The 22599-nt window shown below is 42.7% G+C and overlaps 1 protein-coding gene across 1 annotated transcript in view; it reads left to right on the forward strand.

The window, feature by feature from the left end:
- Window positions 1–22599, forward strand: part of foxp4 (forkhead box P4) — a 91212-nt gene that overhangs the window by 62962 nt on the left and 5651 nt on the right. Inside the window, exons 5-14 of the mRNA XM_040159404.1 lie at window positions 1040–1162; window positions 6307–6445; window positions 9164–9365; window positions 9853–9951; window positions 11405–11503; window positions 14786–14873; window positions 16087–16170; window positions 18362–18587; window positions 19384–19460; window positions 19548–19649. Of these exons, the coding sequence (XP_040015338.1) occupies window positions 1040–1162; window positions 6307–6445; window positions 9164–9365; window positions 9853–9951; window positions 11405–11503; window positions 14786–14873; window positions 16087–16170; window positions 18362–18587; window positions 19384–19460; window positions 19548–19649 (1239 nt within the window). The remainder of the gene's footprint in view (window positions 1–1039; window positions 1163–6306; window positions 6446–9163; window positions 9366–9852; window positions 9952–11404; window positions 11504–14785; window positions 14874–16086; window positions 16171–18361; window positions 18588–19383; window positions 19461–19547; window positions 19650–22599) is intronic.

Here is a 22599-nt window from a genome sequence, read left to right on the forward strand (position 1 = left end):
CTCAGCAAGATTATAATCTTAATGGAACTTCCTGAATAATTAATGATTAGTAACTCAAACAAAACAGACAAGCTGTGGCCAGTCAGAGCAGACTCTATGCGTGTGTCCGTATGAGTATATGTGAATCATGAATTAATGTGTGTGTGTTTCCATTAAAGAACCAAACTTCCGGAGATTATCTGCATAATTACAGCAGACAAGAAAATGTTAATAAAGGTGAAGAACACAGGGCCGTCAGCAGAAAAACTTAAGTCACTTTCCCCTAGTCCATCAGGCTGTTACTATCGTGACGGATGGACAAAAATATATCTATAAATAACTATACATAACCTTGGGCCATTTCTCTTTACTGCACATGGCATAGAAACAGCCCATTTAAGATTTGCAGACTCAAAACCTGTAGCGGTAGATGTGCATGCACACACACCCACACACAAAGTTCCGGCAGGTGTTTTCTGACAGCAGTATCATATGTGCGTGTGTGTGTGTTTGTGTGTGTGTGTGTATATGTAAAAGCATGTGCCAGCCATCAGCACTCTTTTTCTATATTTTCTAGTCGTGTTAGCTTCTCCTTTACAGTGGCGTAATGCAGTGCAGGTGTAATTCTGGTCCACTGCCCTTCTGCCTGCCTACAGTGGGATTCCCCTATACGGCGCTGGAACTCTATGTGAATAAACCAAGTAGCATCAGCGTTTCGCAGTAGCTTTGACATACATAATCACTTTGCAATCCAAGTTGACACACCATGATAGCTCCATAATATTCTTCAGCAGCCTTTGTCAGGTCTGGGTTTGCTTTTTGCATGTGGTTTGTCAAGAAACCACACACAGCCACAACAATAGACTGCAGCATTCACTGAGACCAGAGGAATAGAAAGCAAGTGCATTCCTTGAGACTCCGATTCAACTTATGGTGACTATTTCAGTGTTGGAAGACTGATATTGTTGAGGCTGATACAAAGTGCACTCACCTCACATTTTTTCACCCCCCCCTTCAACCCTCCTCCTCGATTTCCTCCCCCCTTTCCGTCTGTCTCTAGTTACAGGAGTACTACAAGAAGCAGCAGGAGCAGTTGCATCTCCAGCTTCTGACTCAGCAGCAGCAGCAGCAGCAGCAGCAGCAGCAGCAACAGCAGCAGGCCGGGAAGCAAGCGGCAAAAGAGGTGAACTTCACCAAGTACACACTCACTCAGCTCAAGTACTCTCTGAAGTACACAAGTACCCTTAAACACAGTAAAAGTGGTTGACATGGGAGCCAGCAGAAGGAGAAAAAAAATGACATTGAGGATCTAATGTATAGAATGTAGGATACATACGTTGGCTCTCTTTTCTTTTCTCTCTTTCTCTGTTCTCATCCTCCTGTTCTCTAGTTTCTTGTTTTGTGTACAAGCTTGTCTCAAAACAGGGATTGGTGAATACGGATTTCCAATTTTTCCACCACCAGCATGCCATGTTGAGGCAGTGAAGGAGTGCTGCGCTAAGCCATACACTACCCTGCCAGTGTGTTCATTTGCATGCCTTCAGCTCTAAGCCCTAGGTGAAATCCCTCTGTAGGAGGGGTTTGCCACTCGTTTAATTGTCAATTAACCCTGCCAGCACTAGGAGCCTCCCTTGCTCTCGTATTCACTCTCTAACACACACACACAGACACACACAAATATGCATGAACACACCAGGTTTAACCACAGCTGTGGTACAGTAGGATAACAGAGGATCAACTAGGATCACATCGTGGCACAACAAAGAGGATCTCAATCGATCAGACAAGATTACTGTCATAATCTGTGTGTACGAGTGGGGGTGTGTGTATATGCCTGTTTGTGGACATATGTACTGTATGAATGCTTATTCGCCAAAAATTGCTGAACACACAGAGGAGCAGGCAGGAGACCGACTTAAGGAGAAAGACCTCATGAGACGTTTCTGATAAACGCTTGAGGGGACACAACCTAGATTTCCCCTCTTCCTCCTCCTCTCCATCCCCCTCTCCCAGTAGGCGGACCCTCACCCCCCACCACCACCACACAAACTCCTCATGGACAGCGGTCAACCAACTCGACCGTGACCAAAGCAAACCAGTTGTGGTTGACTTGCATGTTGAGAGGGTGTCTGATTCACTTTCCCTTTCTCCTTTCGCTCTGCCGCTGTCCCAGTTTTCAGGTTTGTTTTCTTGTAAAAACTAGACAAGTGCAAACACTGGCCACACAGCTACACATATATGCAGAGAGGGAGAGGCTTGATGTGTGATGGTTCATTGCACAAACACATACACTTGGGGGAATATACCTCCCTACAGAGCTGCATACAGCTGATATGACTAAGGCCATTTCCAGCAGTCAGTGTTTCTCAGGAGCTGCAAGGCATCAATCACACCTTTTTAGTTGACTCTCACATTTCTGGTCAAGCAGGTGCTGTCAGACATAGAGACAGATGGGGTTTTTTTTCATTGCTCGGCTTGTGCTGTTTGTAAACCTCCAAGTAGCTGTGCTAATCTACTCTATATTTTCTCTGAACCCATACACTAATCCTGTTTAAAGTAGTGATTAGCTAACCAGGTAATTTTAACCAGCTCTAGACTCTAGCAGGCCTTTAGCAAACTCAAAATACAAGAGGACATGAGGAGACAGAGAAGACAGTAGAGGAAGGACACAGGATAAACCAGAAACTCTCTTCTTTGCCTTTTGGATTGTTTTTGCATGAGTGGCTGTGGCTTTTTGCCCTTTCTGTCTTTTCTGCAATTCCTCTTCACTTTCTTGTCTGCATGGAAGTGATGCATTGAAAGAGTATGTATGTGTGTGTGTGTGTGTGTGTGTGTGTGTGTGTGTGTGTGTGTGTGTGTGTGTGTGTGTGTGTGTTGAGTCAGTGTTTGTGTGTGTCGCCTACGCATTTGGGACTGGTCAGGAGTCAGCTTAATGAAGTGACTCTGACCATCACAAGAGATGTGTGCATGTGTATGTGTGCCTGTGAGTGTCCATCTGCAGTATGTGTGTGTGTGCGCGCGTCTGTCCGTCTCTGAGTTTTCTTCTATATGTGTGTTTGTGTTTGTGTGTGTGTGTGTGTGTGTGTGTGTGTGTGTGTGTGTGTGTGTGCCTCTGTGTGACTGGCAGGCTCAGACAGTGTGTGATGTGCTCATAAATCACATTGACAGCCTGTTACTGCGCTAGCTTTGGCCACTCAGCCACAGCTAATGTAAACAGAACACAGACACACGCACACACACACAATGTGTGTGTTTTAAAGAACCAAGGCCATATCTCAGGAGGGAATGACAGACAGATGGGGGAGTGGAAGAAATAAAATGGACAGACAAGTAGAAAAGGGGGGTAGGAAGGCTGAAAAGTGAATGGAAAAAGAGGTCCAGTTCAGTCAGAACACTGATCATGATAAACCATTAACTGCATCAAATGAGAATTTGGTCATTCACTTCAGAGAACTGAACTTTGCAAACATGACACAGATTTGGTCCATGTCCACAACACCAGTTGCCTGTGACAAAACCCTAACGATTAATGATTCCTAATTATAATATAGTTACAATACAACAGACACCAATCTCATTAACCAACACATCATAGAATAAATGGAATGAAAAATGCAGGATGAGACAGCGCCAGGTGTGTTTTATGGACTCTAGCTGTGGTTGAATGTGATTCATATGACTAGATAGCCTGACCTCTCACTGCTGTGTTCTACCTGAATGTCCAAGAAATTGGCAAAACAATCTCACAATAAGGTTCTTTAGTAGCTTTTCTGGGGCTTTTGATTGTATCAAATGAGCTCCCTAAGCAGATGAAGTTTGATCAGTTCTTATCGCGTTGTTCAAATTTCAGTTTCCATATTTCCGAGTGTTTAAAAGATTTCTCACCCATGTTGGTTTAAAAAAATGGAAATATACGTCTACATTGTAGATGTTCACATTGCCATAATTGAAAGCTCCAGAATAGCTACTAATGGACCATGTGTTGATATTGTTTTGTCAACTGCTGTTTCCGTGGTCAAGAATGAAATTTAAATCTGTACCAAGAAACTGTATTTTTGTTTTCAGTGAATAGGAATGTAGATAAAACCTCTGGGTTCCCTTGAACAAAAAATTCTGTGGCTCTGGAATAGTCACCACTTTTCATCTATTATAGATTTGTTCCCTGTTCTTCAGAATGTGCTTTTCTATTTACATTTTACCTGCAGATCAGATTTCCAACAAATAGTAAAGTACAACTTCTATTAAAACTTCTTAAATTAAGTTAAAGCTGAAACCAAATTCCATTTAATCATTGCAAGGGTAAAAATGAGCGTTTCCCCTTTTTCATCCTCCTCTGTTTTTTTGGCTGGATGGCAACAATGGGGCCAACCCTATGAATGAGAAAGTCTGTCACTGTCTGACTGATGAATTTACACCTTTGGTCGGCCAGCCGAGTTTTGGAGTTCCACCCTTAGCTGTTTCTCTTTCAAAATGAATTGGTGCAAACAGTTTCTATTACATCATCAGTCACTGTTTTTATACTTCCTCTTTTGTGTTAGAACAGAAACAGAAACCGAAAAGCATATAATTTAGAACAGCTTTATTGGGAGTTTGGCTGCATTGAAATACTGTATATGTGAGCACAGACAGTAGGAGAGAAGCAAACAGATAAAGGACAATGGCTGACAATAGACAGAATGCAATTAAGACACCATGACATCACGGATATGCTCCGCATAGCACATAGCATATTACATCATCTAGTGATGATGGGAGTGGCTGTGACTCAGGAGGTGGAGCGGCTTATCCACTAACTGGAAGGTTGGTGGTTCGATCCCCAACTCCTCCCATCCTCATATCAAAGTGTCCTTGGGCCCCATTTGCCCTGATGGCTGCGCCATCAGTGTGTTGTGAGAGTAATGTATGAATGTGTGTGTGAATTTGTGAATGTGGCATGTAGTGTAAAACGCTTTGAGTGGTTGATAAGTCTAGAAAAGCGTTATATAGCTGCAGTCCATTTACCATTTAGCAAATTTTCGAGCAGGCTTTAGCTACTTTCCATTGAAAGTAGCTGTTTACAGGGCTTCAACAACAGTTTTCAACTACGTCCTCAATTTCTCATATGACCATACGCGGTCCAGCTATATACTAGGTTTTGACCTAGTCATATCTTTTTTAAAGAATAGTTGTTCTTACTCCTCTACACTCCCTGGCACCTTCCCAACAGCCCCCTCCCACACACAAACACACTGCCACCACACTTATGCTCCCCATGCACCAAGTCTGAAAGGAAGTGACCTATCTGCCCTTCCTGTGAGTTCCTCTCTGTTCAAAGAGTTCCAGTCTGCCACTCTCTTTCACACACACATGCACACACAATGAGCAGTTCCTCAAGTTGTATTTATTTATTTTTTTTCTCCACCAGTTATCTGTGAAAGATAAAGTCCGTCTCTCCCAGGGGTTGGTCAGGGGAGACTTCAAACAGTGAAGCACAGGCCAGGTCAGCCCCAAACTGGGAGAGCAGGAAAGGCGGACATTTATCACCGTAACACACACCAACATTATCGCCACGCGCCATGTAGTCTCTCCCACCCTCCCTTTAACCTCATTCCCTTCCCTCCTTCTCTTCATCATCACAGTCCTCGCAGCTTTGCTTCTGACTCATCATCCTTTTAGTATGGGTCTAATTTTCACCACTCAGGCCTTAAAATTCTCACTTTGTTTTTCAGCAGCAGACAATTAACCTCTACGTCATTATCCTTTTTATTTATTTTATATGATGCTAGTTGACTTTGTATTTGAATTTGTCATTGTGATGGAATGCGCCAACCAAATGACATCATAATAAGAACAGGAAAGGGCTTTTTTCAGATGTAAAAAAATCATGACTCAGTGGCAACTTTCTTATGATGAATCAAACATTTAGTTCAAGATTACCATTGGAAAAAATGTATCTTCTCTGATTCCGTCCAATTAATACAAATTAAAATGTTTTTGTGTCATAAACTTGCTTGCTCATCCGCCTATTCAGAACATATTTTAGTCAAAAGTATGGCATTAGTCTTGCATTGTTTCCTAACTGTGGTCACAAATTGCCAGAAAAAAAATGGTTCTGAATGAATATTGGTGGGTAATATGTCGTAGAAACATTAAAGATTTTGGTGGAAATGACTGCCTTTTAGAATGGATAGAAATCATTTTTGAATTATACAAATAAAGTAAGATTTTCTCTGACGGGCAATTGGTTTTCACTGCAGCAAAGAACAGGACATAGATACAGTAACATAGAAGCATTATCTAACTTGGTAACCTTTTCCACTGTCTGTGTTTCTGTCTTCTGGCTAACAGCAATTAGGCAGTAAGCAGTTGGCCTTCCAGCAGCAGTTGATCCAGATGCAGCAGCTTCAGCAGCAGCACATCCTCAACCTTCAGAGACAAGGCCTGGTCCCACTGCAGCCCACCGCCACCATGCAGTCTCTCCAGCAAGGTACATGCACGCACGCACACACATCGATATACACACCCCGTAACCGTACAACACTCACATGGTCATAACAGCGCGCGCACACACACACCCACACACACACACGGACAGGCCTGTACCAAGTGCTGCATGTGAAGCCTGTTAAGTTAATCAGCCAATAAAAGATAAAAGGAAACCTGATTGGTGGGTTTGTGGAAGGTATTCATTTGGATAACAGGTCAAATATGCCACTAAGAACCCTGCTTGGAGGTGTGTGTGTGTGTGTGTGTGTGTGTGTGTGTGTGTGTGTGTGTGTGTGTGTGTGTGTGTGTGTGTGTGTGTGTGTTTTGCCATTACTCTGCCCACAGTCCCTTCATTTTGTCAGCAGAGTTTTAGAAATATAAATGTTGACTGTTGACTAGCCCGCCCTTAGTGAGCATACGTGCGCATGTGTGTGTGTGTTCCCGTGTCTACTTTTGTCTTAACACAGTAATGTCTAACACACACATACACACTATCTCACAGACAGAGAATTCTTAAGGGGCTCTAAAGTGGCCATAACATTGCTAAAGCGCTGACTGAGTTGACCAAGCAGGCCAGTTTCCTTCCCTCTGTCTGCCTGATCTCGTTCTTTCTCTCATGCACAGTCACATGCAGGCACACACTCTCATACTCATTCTGAAATCTTAATGTGGTGAAAACAAAAATAAACTCAAATTAATTTGATTTCTAAAAAGTTCATTTCAAATAAGTTTAACACAACACCGGAAAATTGCACCGAAACCTTTATGTGATCTGTATATGTGTGTGTCTATGTGTCAGGGGGTGTGTGTGTGTGTGTGCGTGTGTGTGTGTGTGTGTGTGTGTTTGGGGGGAGTCCACCGTAGTGCACGTGGAATTGCCAGTTTACAGAGAGAGTGAAAAAAAATCAGTTGATGCAAATTGAATAAAAATGAAAAGACAGAGGCCACAGTATTGGATTGAAGAGTGTAATTTTTCAGACAGTTGCAAACATTTGGCTTTGGCGTCTCCTTCTCTTTCTCTTTCTCTCCCTCCATATCAGAGTGGAATTTCCCTGCAGTGTGAGAGAGCCGGTCCATTGTGGCGGCTCAGCCAGGCGTGAGCCAGAGCATTCCTCTGGCCAGCCATGCCACACAAACACACAAACACACATGCATAAACACTCACACCTACACACACAAATGTACACACTGCTGCCCCGCCTCAAAGGGCCGTTGTGTCCGGTGGGTAGGTGGTGGTGGGGGTGACACGAGAGGTCCTGATATGGTTTTTGTTTATTTCTCTTACTGCAGTAAGATGGAAGTTCTAGCGAGACATGTCATAACTGCAAATGTTCATTAATGACAGAAGGTATTAAGTTAATTAATAGTAAAAAATAAAACCGAGCATTTGAATGAGAATCAATCTATGAGTAAGGATTTAACTGCCTCAGCAGTTTCTTTCACTCTCGTGAAAAAAAATCCATTAGATTTGACGTAGGCCCTACCTTCTAAGTAACTTCAGGCTAATTCCTGGCATGCCTCATTCATCTACAGACATAAATGTGACATAAATATCAGATCTTAACATCCAGATATGGGTTTGCACATTTGGAATGTGCGAGCCAATAAGGGTTATCAAAAGCATTCTCAAATACCTTGGATCTGTCAACTATAGCTAGAGGAAATTGTGAGAGCACATTTTCCCCTGAATGCAAACAAAATCAGGTTTTTTTTGTTTGTTTACAAATCAGTTTTGATCTCAGCTGCTTACAGCTTGAGTTTGCTTGCACTGCTTATCATTAAATTGGTGACTTTTTTTTTTTTTTTTTGGATGGATGTAGTATGAGCTAGTCTGATAAGGCAAAAGAGGAAACACTTTATCTAACAATCCCTTAACTACTTTACACTTTCACTCTCTGGGCGTGTCCACAGAGTGGTTGGGTTTCTTGGATAATACACGCACACACAAATACACAGAGATCTATGCACACACCACCTCATTCCTCTAGAGTGAGAACTTTTGTTTTGGCGGGACCATAGAAGAATGCAGACAAAGCAGACATAATATTTGGATTGCTGCGAGGTCTCTGTATGTGTATGTGCAGATGTGTGTGTGTGTGTGTGTGTGTGTGTGTGTGGGGGTGGCTGCATGCATGCATGCGTACGTGCATGGTAAGATCCATTGGAGTAGGCTGTGGCATTTTAGGCGTCTCTCCTGCTGTGAAATTGGAGCAGAAATAACAAAGCTGCAACTAGAAAGAGCTCAAAGTGTGCAACCATCCTGTTCAGACAAATAGTGGTAGTGACAGGAGCATTGGTGGTGGTGGACAATAGCAGTTGCCAGCAGAGATTAGGATATAGCTGAGAAACAGTGGATATCTGGAAATATAACACAAACAGGGAGAAATTAACCTCTTTCCCGTCTGTTTGTCCCATTTTCCTCTCTTAACTACTCCCGGGGGACTGTAATAGTTGCATGTGTGTTTATGTGTTTAGAATAGTTAGTTGCAGCTCTGTGTGATATCAGTGTATTTACAGTGTGCCTGTGTGTGTCTGTATGTGACTGATATTGTAGATACTGTCTAATCTGACTTAGTATTAACTATATTTCTTCTTAGCTTTGTATGAATTAACTTAACTCAAATATCTTATTATCATATATGCACTGAACTGGTGATGAATTGACTTAGAGGTGAGTAAGATCCATTGCCCAAGTTAACAATGTGTTCCTTCTCTGCAGCGATGTGTCCGTCAGACCTCCAGCAGTTGTGGAAGGAAGTGTCGGGGGTGCAAAGCAGTGAGGAGGCCCTGAAACAGGCCGAGGGCCTGGACTTGAGCACCAACAGTTCCAATTCTACCTCAGCCTTCCCCAAAGCTGCCAGCGCTCACATCCCACTGCACAGCCTGCCCAATGGACAGAGCCACACCCCAAAGAGAGACAGGTACAGTGATGTGCAGTATGTAAAAATATTTACATTGTGATGGTGTGTCTGTCCTCTGTGTGACCTCAAGTCTTTCTAATTCACACACTCCTGCTATGTCGTTTTCAAAATAGCAACTTTAGCTTTTAGCTGTTCTTCCATGTCTACGCACGTAAACACAGTTACAAACAATGCACATGCGGCATACCACACATCACCAGGGTGTAAACATCTCCCAGCTCATTTGATAGGAGGTTTGTTGGTTTCCGTATGTTCTGCCTGTACGCTGTCGACCACATACCGGTATGGTATGGAGGAGAGGAGAGGAGAGGAGAGGAGAGGAGAGGATGGTGGCAGTCTGAGTGTGCTGTAGAGATAGATTCCTCTGTATAGTGTGGGCATTGTCAGGGATGTATGTGTCAGTTGTATTTGTACCACGCACACTGTGTCAGGGTTTTGTTGTCCCATGGCTGTGTTGGCTGCTCATGGGCTTGTCTTCGTCTTTAAGAGCCAGACTGTTTGAGTGGATATCCTCCTTCACCAAGGCAGACAGCGGAGATGACCATGTCCCCCTTTACTCCAAAGGCAGCCAACCCCCCAGCAGCCAGTGAGTAGCACATTTACACCCACACATACATACACATGATCAGACAAGACTAAGTCAGAAAGACCTACTATAGGAGAAGTGTCCTTCAGCAATGATTGACTGCTTGCTCCAGGGGCATTGCTGATCCTCATCTTTTACCTCAGTTTTGAGGGGGTCAGCATGGGTCGGCGAGTATTAATTAAAGAAGCTTTTTTTAATGGATCAAACATTTTGCACACTGTCACACTGCAGCTACAGTGTGCATCTGGTATCGCAACAGATTTGACTATAGCAGGTCACGAAGGGGGAAGCATTAGTGTGTTAGCCTGCTAGGCTAATGCATGGCTGATGTGGAGGAGAATGTGGTTGCAGCAGTTTGTCATGTCTGCTGTCTGAGTTGAATCAACCGCAGCCTGCACACACATACACAAAAGACACACACATGCAGATACACATGCACACACAGTTCCAACCTCAGCCTGCACATATGATCAGGAAGAGGCGAAAAAGCAAAGAGAGAGCGAGAGACATGTTTCCATCTGCGAGACAAATGGTTTTTGTTAGACAACCTTCTGATGTCGATTTGGGAGAATCCCCATCCCAGTCTACACACACAAACACACACTCTCACACACACGCGCAGACACACACACACACACACATTCACACGTGCGCACACACACACATACAAGTACACACATACACAGTCATGTAAATATATGTGGAGACAGCAGTCGCCGGCGAAGGTCCAGGTCTGAACCACATGTGCTACTGGACCTGCCACACACACGTGCACACACACATGCACGGATATAGTTAGTTTACGCAGGGCCCAAACCAAACCTGGTCCAGTCTTTCGTCCTCACAAAGACATGCAAATACACACACACTCATAAATATGCACAGATATACACACAAAAACACACACATGCAAGCACACATAAGCTCACCACAAAAGAACAACCAGCACATGATGGCAGCCGCCGCCAATCAGTCATGGCTGGTTGGGCCTGTGCCGACTCCGTGTCAACTCCTGAAACATAAGAACACACACCAACTCTAACACACACATGCGCAACACACATGCCATGGACAGAAAGACAGGTCGTGGACTTCAAATGTGCCTCTGAGGTTGCTGGACCAATTCCCTTATTTGCCTGGCTTCTGTAACTGACCCCACTCTGCTCTATCCTCCTCTCTCTGCACTTGGCTTTGTGAACTGTACAAACTAATGACTGCTAACCAGACTCAGATGGCTGTATTGATGCTGCTGCTGTTGCTACAGTTAGTTTTGCATGTGTATGTTTGTATGGGTGAGTGTGACATATTAACACTTTGCCTCTTATTGTGAGAAAGTATCTGCCTTTATTTGCTGTATATTTTGTTTACATAATAATAATTAAAAAAGACAAAAAAAACAACAGAAAATTCAGCATCTGTTTTACTCTCTCTCTCTGTCTCTCTCTGTCCACAGTCATGAGGAACATGCCGGCTCCCATCCTCTCTATGGCCATGGAGAGTGTAAGTGGCCTGGCTGTGAAGCACTGTGTGAGGACATGGGACAGTTCATCAAGTAAGTTAACAACCACCCAAAAATATAATACACAGTTTGATGTGTAGGTTGGGGTTACAGATGAAAATAATGCACTACACAATCAATAAGAAATAATTTGTTTAAAATGATAGTATGCATACACAAGACATCATTTGCCTGCATTCTGTACATTTAACACTGCAGTTGGAAAAAGATAAGAGTGGCAGACATTCTGCTTTGACCAGTATGCCTGTTTAAGTGTCCGTTCTCCATTTACGCACTCTTTAAGGGCTTGTGGATGTGTGAAGGACAATATTTCCCAACTTATTCTCATAGAATTTTGACCAAATTCTCTATTTTTGAAACATCACACAGCTAAAGATCAGCAAGATCTTCTTTCTTTGTCATGTTTCGATTACATTGCCATGTGCACTGTTTTTTGTTTCAGGTGGTGATGTGTAAATGTGTAATCTTATTGGCTGCAGCCCCAAATTTTGTAGTCACACACTCCACTCACATCAACCACAAACCATTCTTAAGACCACATTAAAACTTCCTTCAACTTCATCACTAATTGGTAACAAACACAATGCCTGGTACTTAAAAGGGCTCAGCAATGCTAGCCCCCTAGTATAATTGTAGGAAAGAAAGAAACATGACACATTCTCTGATTCAGATTACCTGTAGGCACAAAAGATGACGCAGAACAAAGTGAATCTACAGTATGTGCTAAATGAGGAGTGTCAGTCATATACATCACTGGAGTTCTGCATTGCCTCACTAATTCATCAGTTGCAATCTGTTGCATCACATTTGCTCTGAAGTACATGAATGCATACACTCAGGTACACACATATGCATGTCGTGTATAAATTTTGTTTTTCGAGGGATTCTTTAGTCTCCCACTACAGCTCTAACTCCTCTTCTATAATACACCTATCAGTTATTAAGCATTTCATTGGCTGTTTGTATGTCCACTTGTATCCCATCATTTGTTGCTTTAACAAACGGAAATAAGTGATCTAAATATGTGAGTCAGTGTTTGTGCGTTTTGTCACCAAGTCCCATCTTCCTCTGAATCACTGTCTTTGTTTTTTTACGTTTCTGTATGTTTTTCTCTGAAGGGTCAGACAGTGTTTCTGTGCATAAACAGAAAATTATTTCTAATTAGCAAAACAATGAGCACTTTTTTTTGTTTGTTTCCAAAGCAGTGGTGAAGACATGAAACAATCTCTCACTCATTCCCACTCTGTTTCTATCTTCTTCCTGTTTTCTTCCTCTCCTCCCTCTGCATGTCTTTCATAGCTGTTATTTGCCAGTTTGGAGTCATTGGGGGATGCTGATGCAGTATCTGGCCTTGACATTCTGCTACCTCCTCCTTTGTCACACACAGTACAGTGGACTTCCCCATGGCACTATGGCTGCTAACAAAGGCTTCACAAACCTCTAATGAAGCCCTAAACAAACTCAAACTCTAATTATCTGGAACTTTTAGCTATTTGAGCAATGGTGATATTAATAAGCCGGGGTGATGAAATAAGTCCTCTCTCACACACACACGCACACACGCACACACACATAATCACAGAAGTGTGCGTAGTGATTGTGATGGCATCGGACAGTCAGATCAAAGCTTGTAGGCAGGCTGGGAAAGTTTGGAGAGGAAAGCTGTTGTTTGGTGTCTCATTTCACATAGCCCCAGGGCAGATGGAAGGAGAGGGAGAGAGACGGAGAGAGAGAGAGAGTGTGTGTGTGTGTGTGTGTGTGTGTGTGTGTGTGTGTGTGTGTGTGTGTGTGTGTGTGTGTGTGTGTGTGTGTGTGTAAGAGAGAGAGAGAGGGAAATGAAAAAAAATACAGGCAGTGACAGATAATGCCGTCAGTCTGACAGTGCGCTCCCTTCCAGCCAGCTTTAGTCATCGCCCCAGGAGAGAAAAGGGTAGAGCAGAAGAACAGGGGGGGGGGCACTCTACTATTTCAGGCCTTTCTTCTCCTCTTCTTCTCACTGCCCACCTCTCCTCTTTCCCCCAGCCTGTCCTCTGGTATAATACTCTGGCTGTGGTCGGCGGAGCTGGGTGTAATGTGGGTTAAAGCCTTGTCTGCCAGCACTCAGAGGAGTAAACAGAGCCTCATTGTCGGGACACATCGAAAAAAAAAAAAACCCTGCTACTGTTTATGGCCTGGCTATAAAGAGAGGGTAGGGTTTGGGGGCAGATTTGGTTGGAATCAGTGTGAATCATAGGCATTTGGGGAGTTGCGGGGGAAGAAAAGTGGGAAGGGGAGAGTGGACAGAAGTACAATTGAGGAAGAGGGAGAGAGAGCTTGATAGAGAGTGTGAGAGAGAAAGAGAGAGAGAGAGGTGAGATCATGTTTTTGTTATTATTATCGTGCACTTGTGTTGAGCCGTCTATCTGCCTGGATTAGCCATGCCATGACATCATTGTTTTTGTTTCATTTCTAGTCTTTGCCTGATATTGCCTAACTTTCTACTTTCTTAAAGACACACACACACTCACATAGTCATACACTTTTGTACTTGCGCACACACATTTCCTTCTGTAACATACATTTTCACAATAAACAAGTCAGAAAAGCAGCTTTATTAAGATTGCTTAGATTAGAAGTTAACACCACATGATATCAGAAAACTCTGATATACCGGCACTCTGATACATCTCACACCATGATATGCATGAGCACACATACTCATACACACTGGGCAAGCAGCGGCAACCTGTGAATAACCTTGGCGATGACAGAGGGGGGAGAAAGGGATGAAGGAAGGGAGACAGGGAGGGGTGCACTGGGAAAGATCAGAAGGTCTCGGGTCCTCCCACATTAGAGGAAACAAACAGCGCCACCATTTACACATACACACATATCTGCACACATACTCACACACACATTCACACCGATGTTAATAAGTGGAGTGGAGTTTAGCTAACAGAAAGCCTTAAGATAAGGCTTTGTGCGATAACACATGAGCTCATATCCAGGTGGATGTCTTGGATCATGGCTCACTGAGCACCAATGAAGTATGCACACAAAACGCAGCTGCTGCGTCCTTCACTAGACAAAATAAACCTCCAAGATTATGATTCATTTTTATAGTGCTGAAACAGCTCATAACTCGGTTTAAATAAAAATGAAAGAGCTGAGTTTTGTTACTTCATCATTCAGGACCTGTGAATTGATTTAACAATGACTCTATTAACTTGAGTGTAACTTAGACATCATCACTGAACTGGGACCAGTAGCAATTTGATCTGTATTCAGTCAAAAATGATTGAATACTGACCCTCTTGCCTTTCCACTCTCCTCCAGGCACTTGAACAATGAGCACGCCCTAGATGACCGCAGCACTGCTCAGTGCCGAGTCCAGATGCAGGTGGTTCAGCAGCTGGAAATACAGGTGAGTTACACACAAACACACACACACATATTAACACAAACTTAATTTTCATCTGCTCAGAAACAAAGTTATGAAGACGGTTTCAGCCAGTCAATGGCAGTAACTTGTCTAAGGCAGGGCAGAGTTTATGGAGAGCAGTGGAGCTTGTAATTTAAAAGGAGCAGTCGGCAGGGAAGCTGCCATCGCTGCTCCAATTATAAAGCTGCTCTGGTCACCAGCAAGAGAGAGCAAGGCTGAGAGGGGAGGAGGGAGAGAGAGAAGAGAAAAGAGAGAGAGAGAGACACGAGCTAGAAAGCGGAGGACTAGGCTGCATGGCCTCTCTTGTTCTCAAAGTGGTTCATGCACGCAACGCTCTTGAAACATCTGAATGCTTCAGCAAAAGCAAAATACCAACACTGGATAAAAAGTGAAATGCTGTTCTCAAACAGTACATAAGAAAAGTTCCAAAGAAAGTTAAAACACAAAACCTGTCTCTTCACAAACATTTTGACATAGTTTCCAAAACAGTCCTGAGTGCTCCGTTCACATCTCTGTGTGTGTGTGTGTGTGTGTGTGTGTGTGTGTGTGTGTGTGTGTGTGTGTGTGTGTGTGTGTGTGTGTGTTGGCTGTCCAGTATTAAGGTTAGCATTGTGTTTGGTCGTGGTGGTAAAGAGCATTTAGCTGAGCCCCTGAAGCCACCACCAGGGAACACAAAGTGACAGAGAGGCAGCTGGTGTCACATCACATCAGGACGGCCGTCTCTCTGTCCCTAACATGTCACTTCATCCGTCAGCAGCCCACCACTCTACCCTCCACACATAAATACATACACACGCGCAGCAGCACAAGCACTGTGTTTAAATTTCTCATATTTGCACATTACCACTCATAGCTGTAGTGTGTGAGAATGTTAATGGCGCTATCAGTCTTAGTTTAGATGCGTTGTTTCTGGAGGCTACAGGTGTGAACGCTCGTACTCATGCACAAACACACACGAAGGATGCAGCATTTCCAGAGGCTGTAGCAGAATCCATTAAATGGCAGTTAACAATGTCAAACGGGGACAAGTGTGTCTGCAGGCTAGTGTGAGTGTGTGAGAGAGCTCCGGGTGCTGAGGCAACTGACTCACACATTCATCTCTCTCTGCCTGAGGTGTAATTGTAATTGTAATTCTGTGTCAATACCGCAAAAAGAGTGTTTTTCATGGTGATATCTATCTCTGTGTGTTTCACAGCTGGCGAAAGAGAGCGAGCGACTCCAGGCCATGATGACCCACCTGCACATGCGCCCCTCAGAGCCAAAGCCTTTTAACCAACCTGTGAGTACACACTGGCACCCTAAACCCTAAATTACATGACATGTTCCGTCATTCTCTGACCCCAAGCTTCCACTGTTACATCTTATTCACATACAAATTCCTCTTCATCAGTTTCTTCACCTCTTAACCTTGGGATTTAACCCCTCTGTTCTTCTCTAGCTTGATATCTGCGCCCTCTATTGACCATAGAGGGTTATTATATATAAATCACAAGGACTTCTTTCTGTCTGTCTTGTTCTTTTCCCAACTCTTCCTCTCTTTGTCCGTCTTGTTTCCTTCTCTCTCTCTTCTCTCTGCCTTAAACTTCCCATGTAACAGTGTGTTTCATTCCTCCTTCCAGCCATTCACAGATTCAAACTGTGTCCGGGTTGATGCCCAGTTTTGTATTTGATTCATCCTGTTCTTTTTTAACTGTTCTGAGACAAAACAGCCAAAGAAATCTCTCACAGTATTTTTAGTGTGTGCCAGCAAAAAGGATAGAAATTTGATGTGATGTGTGTGTATGTGGCTGTGTGTGTGTCCACACTGGTTGGCAAGGTTGTTATTTGGTATGTAATGAATATTTCATTATTCAGATTGACAAGGAGTCTTATTAAAATATGAAGATGTTGAAATTAATTGTCAATTAGAGGTAGAGTGTCTTAATTTGAGGGGATATAAATGGGTGCAGCCGAGTGGCAATGTGTGTGTACTTGTGTATCTGGATGATGTGTTGATCGCAGGGGGATCAGCTGCCATTAACATCTAATGGGAAATCAGGAAGAGGTGTGTTCTGTCACCACCGGAGACGCGCCTCGGGGTCAGGGATTGGAGAAGGAGGGACAGGGGAGGAGCGTCAGGAATGGAAACAAAGCTTGGCCTCAATTAACAGGGTTCGACTGTTGCCGTGGTGATGTGGCAGGGTTGCAGCGTTAATGAAGTACCTGTTAAACAGCCCCACCCCCTCCAGTCAGCTTAAATGGTACAGAGAGGGGGCAGAGTAAAGAGGAGGCGATTCACACATTTTACATAAATATAGACGACACACACGCGCACGCACTCTGTGGTTTTAATTAGTCCTAAACTAGCAGCCCTACAACGGCTGTCCCAGAGAGACTGGGAGTACTAGTTTGGTGTGTATGTGTGTGCGTGCATGTGCAAGGCTCTGCCTAATTGGGCCGTATTGGTCCGTGAAGACTTTGCCACCGCAGAGTGCATGTGTGTGCTCCCTTCTTACAAACATGCTGTCGTGTGGTTTTGTTTTTGTAAGCTCAGGGTTAATTGCAGCCAGCGCTGTGTATATAAATACACTGTATGTGCATGTTCAGTGCGTGCGAGGATGTCGGTTGCTTTGGGAAATGGCAGGGACAGAAAGTCATGGGAAGTGTCGATGGCTTTATCTTTTATGTGATGTGAGTTAACATCAGTAGTGTCTCCTGGATATAGCTCCCTATATTGCTGTAGGCTAAATAATAACAAATTAATGGTTGAAACAATTCTCTGTTATCAGAAAAGCAGTAGGCTCGTGGCCGTGCTGGCCTGTGCATTGTCATCATTTCTGTTCTCAGAGCAGGATAGGTTATCGGACAGTTCACTCAGGTACAACCCCAAATGTATTAATATTCTTACACAACTAATAGACAAAAGTGTTTAGAAACACTTTCCTAGTAGAGATTTGTTGTGTATATTATACAAGACATTGTCTAATGCATTCATATCGCCTGACCCTGATCTGATCTAGATGATGGTTCCCAGTGAACAGCAGCAGCACTCAGCAGATGGTGAAGCGTTAAAGTAAACATGAGGGAAACATGAGTCATATAAAAAATCCATTTGATGTCCCTGCACTAGAACATTCTCCCCACTTTGGACAGAAACTCTAAATGCTCATCTTGATAATGGATGAGCCCACCCAAAGTTAGTTTACCCTCTTTTATTTGCAATGTAAAGTTTCTCACCTTTCAGGCAGGAATCGTTCTCCACAAGTTAAATTGATACCCACTGCAAACATTACACTAACTGCTATTAAACCAAGGTACAGTAAGTTATGAGGATAGGATGAAATTTTTGTGTATATTTGAAAAAAGAAAAAGCTATTCAGTGCAGAACTTCATTTTTTTTTTTTTTTTTAAGAAGTTGAAAAACTATGAAACCTCCCTGGCAGGCATACAAGATGAATCAATCACCCCTATTTCTCTGTGCCTCTTTCTAGCTGAACCTGGCTTCCAGTGGCTCTCTGTTAAAGCGAGACAGCGACGCCTACCCAGAGGGTCTTCCCCACCCCCCCACCTCAGCTGCCACCCCCATCACCCCACTGCGCCAGGGACCCTCAGTCATCAGCTCCTCTAGCCTGCACACACACTCCCACTCCCACACGCACGCTGTCGGGCCCATACGTAGGCGCAACTCCGACAAGTATTGCACCCCCATCGCCTCAGGTAGAATGTAACATGCATCTCCCCTAACTTTGATTCCCTCATTCAGTCAGCACCTTCCTATTTATGTTATTACCATGTATTTTCTAATTATTGATTAGGGGTGTATAATAGACTTGAATTGTATATGTTTTTTTAATCCAGCATTGAAGAGCGCCTTAGGTTTTTATTGCAGTTCTTCTTTCTGTCTTCATATGCTTTCACAAATTTCCCTGGAAGAGCAATAAACAAGAGTATGACTTCATTCAGCCATCATGGCTCAAAGAAAGACGCAGTTGCTGCCATCTCTTGCCTTTCTTGCTGTAAAGAAATACTGTAGCCTCAGTTTTCATTCCAGGTATCCAAGCAATATATTTTTAAGTGGGCTATGTACTTTGAATGAATTCACATTCATTTACTTTCATTCACATTACTGTAGCAAAAGTCTTCAATTGAAAAAAAGCAAGGAATATATAATTAATAAAAAATCTTTACAAGAGTGGACATTGCAAAGCTGTCTTCACCAAATTCTCTCCATTAAGATTTGCCTAACACGTTGTATAAAGAGCAAAATCAAGCGACTAGATAAACACTGCTAACATGTTACTTTTGCTAGACACAATTTTAATTTTTTCATCCATTTTTCTTATATGCATTTATTTATTTAAAAATCCCCTTGAGACAGCTCTCGAATTTATTTGAATTGTTTATTGTCATTAATTAATGTTTACATTTGGATTACATTTTACATGTGTTACACTATTTTTGCAAATATTTAGTTCACACTAGCTAATTTCAATGTATCATCCCTTGTTTTCAGAGCTGGCTCAGAACTGTGAGTTCTACAAGAACGCTGATGTCAGGCCTCCCTTTACCTACGCCTCCCTTATACGTCATGTAGGTGTCTCCATTGATCCGTTTCACCATCGCTTCCCTCCATCTGTCTTCTCCTCTAAATTTTGTCCTGTTTCTTCCTGTCCTCAGGCCATTCTGGAGTCCCCAGACAGACAGTTGACTCTCAATGAAATCTACAACTGGTTTACACGAAAGTTTGCCTATTTCAGGAGAAACACAGCCACATGGAAGGTAAAGGAACACCATATATACACTCTAACTCGTGCTTCGTCCTTCAAAGGACATTCTTTTGGCTATATATAACTAATGCGAGTCCTGACATAAAAAACTAAATATGAAGTCAATTCCCTTACTTAACCTAAATCCTCCAGATTTGCAGTAACCCTGACACTACTTTCAGAACCCATTTTAATGTAAATATCCAGAGCTCAGTTTTTGTTACAAAACATTATCAGCTGATGGAAGACAGAAACCAGACCAAATAGCAAACTAGTTGGAGTTGTTTAAGTGATGGTGAAAATGAACAGCACCCTATTTAGAATGAAAGTTTGGACTGCGGTTCTGATTCAATCAGCTGAGCTACCGGTAATTGCCTGCAAAGTAATTGTGGTTTGTGCTCACAGATGAAGCCCAAGTAGATGCCAGCTGAGACTTGTTAGACCACAATGAGAGAAACAAAATGTGTAGGCAGGTTTCACAGTAATTTCTGAAACATTGAGGACTGGCCAAATTACTCGCTTTGTAGAACACACGCATTCTTGCACATAAATTCAAAAGCTGACTTTGCTCTGCTCCTAAAGATATGACTGATTTGACAGTTATTGGCTGTTTCTTTCCTTTATGAGACGCTTTCCTACTGCTTTCTTTCTCTCCTTTTCTCTCACGCTGTCCCTTTTTCTTTCTCTGTCTGTCTCCCTCTCAGCCCTAAACAATTCTCTCACCTCGAACATGGCACATGAAGAGTCGGTCCCACTTAGCCCAGTAGAGCCACATCTAGAGCCGTTATATAGCCTCATTATAGAAATGCACATACAAAGCTGGTGCACACACACACAGCTCATGACCACACACATTGGATTCTCTCTGTCTCCCTCCTCATCTCTCTCTCTTTCTCTCTCTCTCTCTCTCTCACACACACACACAGACACACACACACACACTCCTTGCCTGATCCCACCATTGTAGGTGCTGACCCATTTCTACAGAAACCTCACACTAATTTGAGTGTCAGTTCCTCCAGAGAGAGGGAAAGAGAATGAGCAAAAGAGGGAGAGAGATGGGTGGAGGAGGAGGAGTGAGGAGAGACCCCAGCCTTCCTCTAATAGCCCTAAACCAAGGAGGTAGGGATGTGATGATGATGTGGTGTGGAGAGGGTTAAGAGACGGGGCAGCCAGGAATATCTTTACCTCCTCATCTGACTTTTATGAATTTTAACTATTAATGCCTGGTGTCTGCTTCCTGTGCCGCTGGCCTCGCAGACCTTTAAATATAGCTTGGCGTGGCCTTATGTATTTATATAGCAGCTCGGAGAGTCAAATAGAGCCGTAGAGATGTATGTTCTTAATAAGCCGTTATATTTCATGAGGAGAGCAGCGGTGTCAGGGAGTGGAAGTCATTGATCAGAGAAACGGAGGGAAAGAGAATGAGGAAGAGACAAAAGAGAGAGAAAAGAAAGGGATGATTGAGAGAGGAGGAGATATGAGTGTTGAATGTTATTTCAAGGTGTTATGTGATGAGTTGGAGGCCTAAAAGAAGGGGTTTAGTCTGTTAATGTACCAGAAGAGCAGTATCCCATTTGTTTTTCGTTTTTTTTTTTTCAGCTGCACTTATTATAAGTCTTTTTTTGGGAGGCAAAGAAACTTACAATGGAATAAAATAGAATAAGAATAAAAATTTTATTCAGTGCTCTATAAGATGCTTCACTCTGAACTCCAGTGGTGGAATATAATTAAATACATTCACAAAAGTTCTGTACTTAAGTACAAATTTGAGGTTTTTTGTGCTTTATTTGAGTATTTCCATTTCATGCTACTTAATACTACTACTTCACTACATTTCAGAGGCAGATATTGTACTTTTTACTCCACTACAGTTATTTTACGACATTAGCTACCAGTTACTTTGCAACTTAAAATAAATATCATATAAAACAATGATGATCTTATAAAATATGATGCGTATAGACTTATCTACCCAACAGTATACATAATAGTTAAAATGAGCTCTACCATGACCACCTGCAACAGTAATATGCTACTTAGACATTAATGTAATAGTAATGCAAAAATATGATATATAATAGTATTAATAGTAGTAGTAACACTCATCGGGGTCATTTTCTGCATTATGAGTACTTTTACTTTTGATACTGTAAGTAAATCTTGCTAATACTTACATAGTCTTAAGTCATATTGTGAATGTAGGACTTTTACTTGTAATAGAGTATTTTTTAAAGTGCGTTATTGCTATTTTTACTTAAGAAAGGATCTGAATACTTCTTTCACTGCTGCTTAACATTATCACAAATTTAATGCTTTTTTTAGTCATTCTTTTATTTATCATTTTATCTTCTCACATGTATTCCCATTTAGGATCATTTGCTGGTAGCCTATCCTAGCATGCATCAGGCAGAAACACAACTCGACTGAGCGCAATACTCAAACATTTACTGTTTAAAGACATTCATGCTTCCAGTAACATCTGTGATCCTGAAAGAAATTTATTGACTTGATTTTTTTTGTCTTTCTTTATGATACACAGTTCAATCTGTCTTCCCAAAATTTTCTGCCTCCAGCTCCCCCCCCCCTCTCAGCCAGAGGGAGTGGAGATGAGTGGCACATGTGCTGTGACCCAGTGTAAATGACTGCTAATGTTTTAACTGGGAGAATTAGGCTTTCATCACGGAGACAAATGCAAATAGCACTGCAAAAGCACTGGTGTCTGGCGTGTGTGTGTGTGTGTGTGTGTGTGTGTGTGTGTGTGTGTGTGTGTGTGTGTGTGTGTGTGTGTGTGTGTGTGTGTGTGTGTATTTTTTGTGTGTGTGTTTGCACTGTCAGGGTGGCAGGCAGAGATTGGGGTCAGACTCATTTACAAAACTTAGCATCACAGCTCGGGGGTTGAGGGGATGCGGGGGAGAAAAGGGTTCCTCCGCTGATTATGGCTTGTGTAATTACGTGTGTGT

This window comes from Xiphias gladius, chromosome 21 (assembly GCF_016859285.1).
Source record: "Xiphias gladius isolate SHS-SW01 ecotype Sanya breed wild chromosome 21, ASM1685928v1, whole genome shotgun sequence".
Classification (NCBI taxonomy): domain Eukaryota; kingdom Metazoa; phylum Chordata; class Actinopteri; order Istiophoriformes; family Xiphiidae; genus Xiphias; species Xiphias gladius.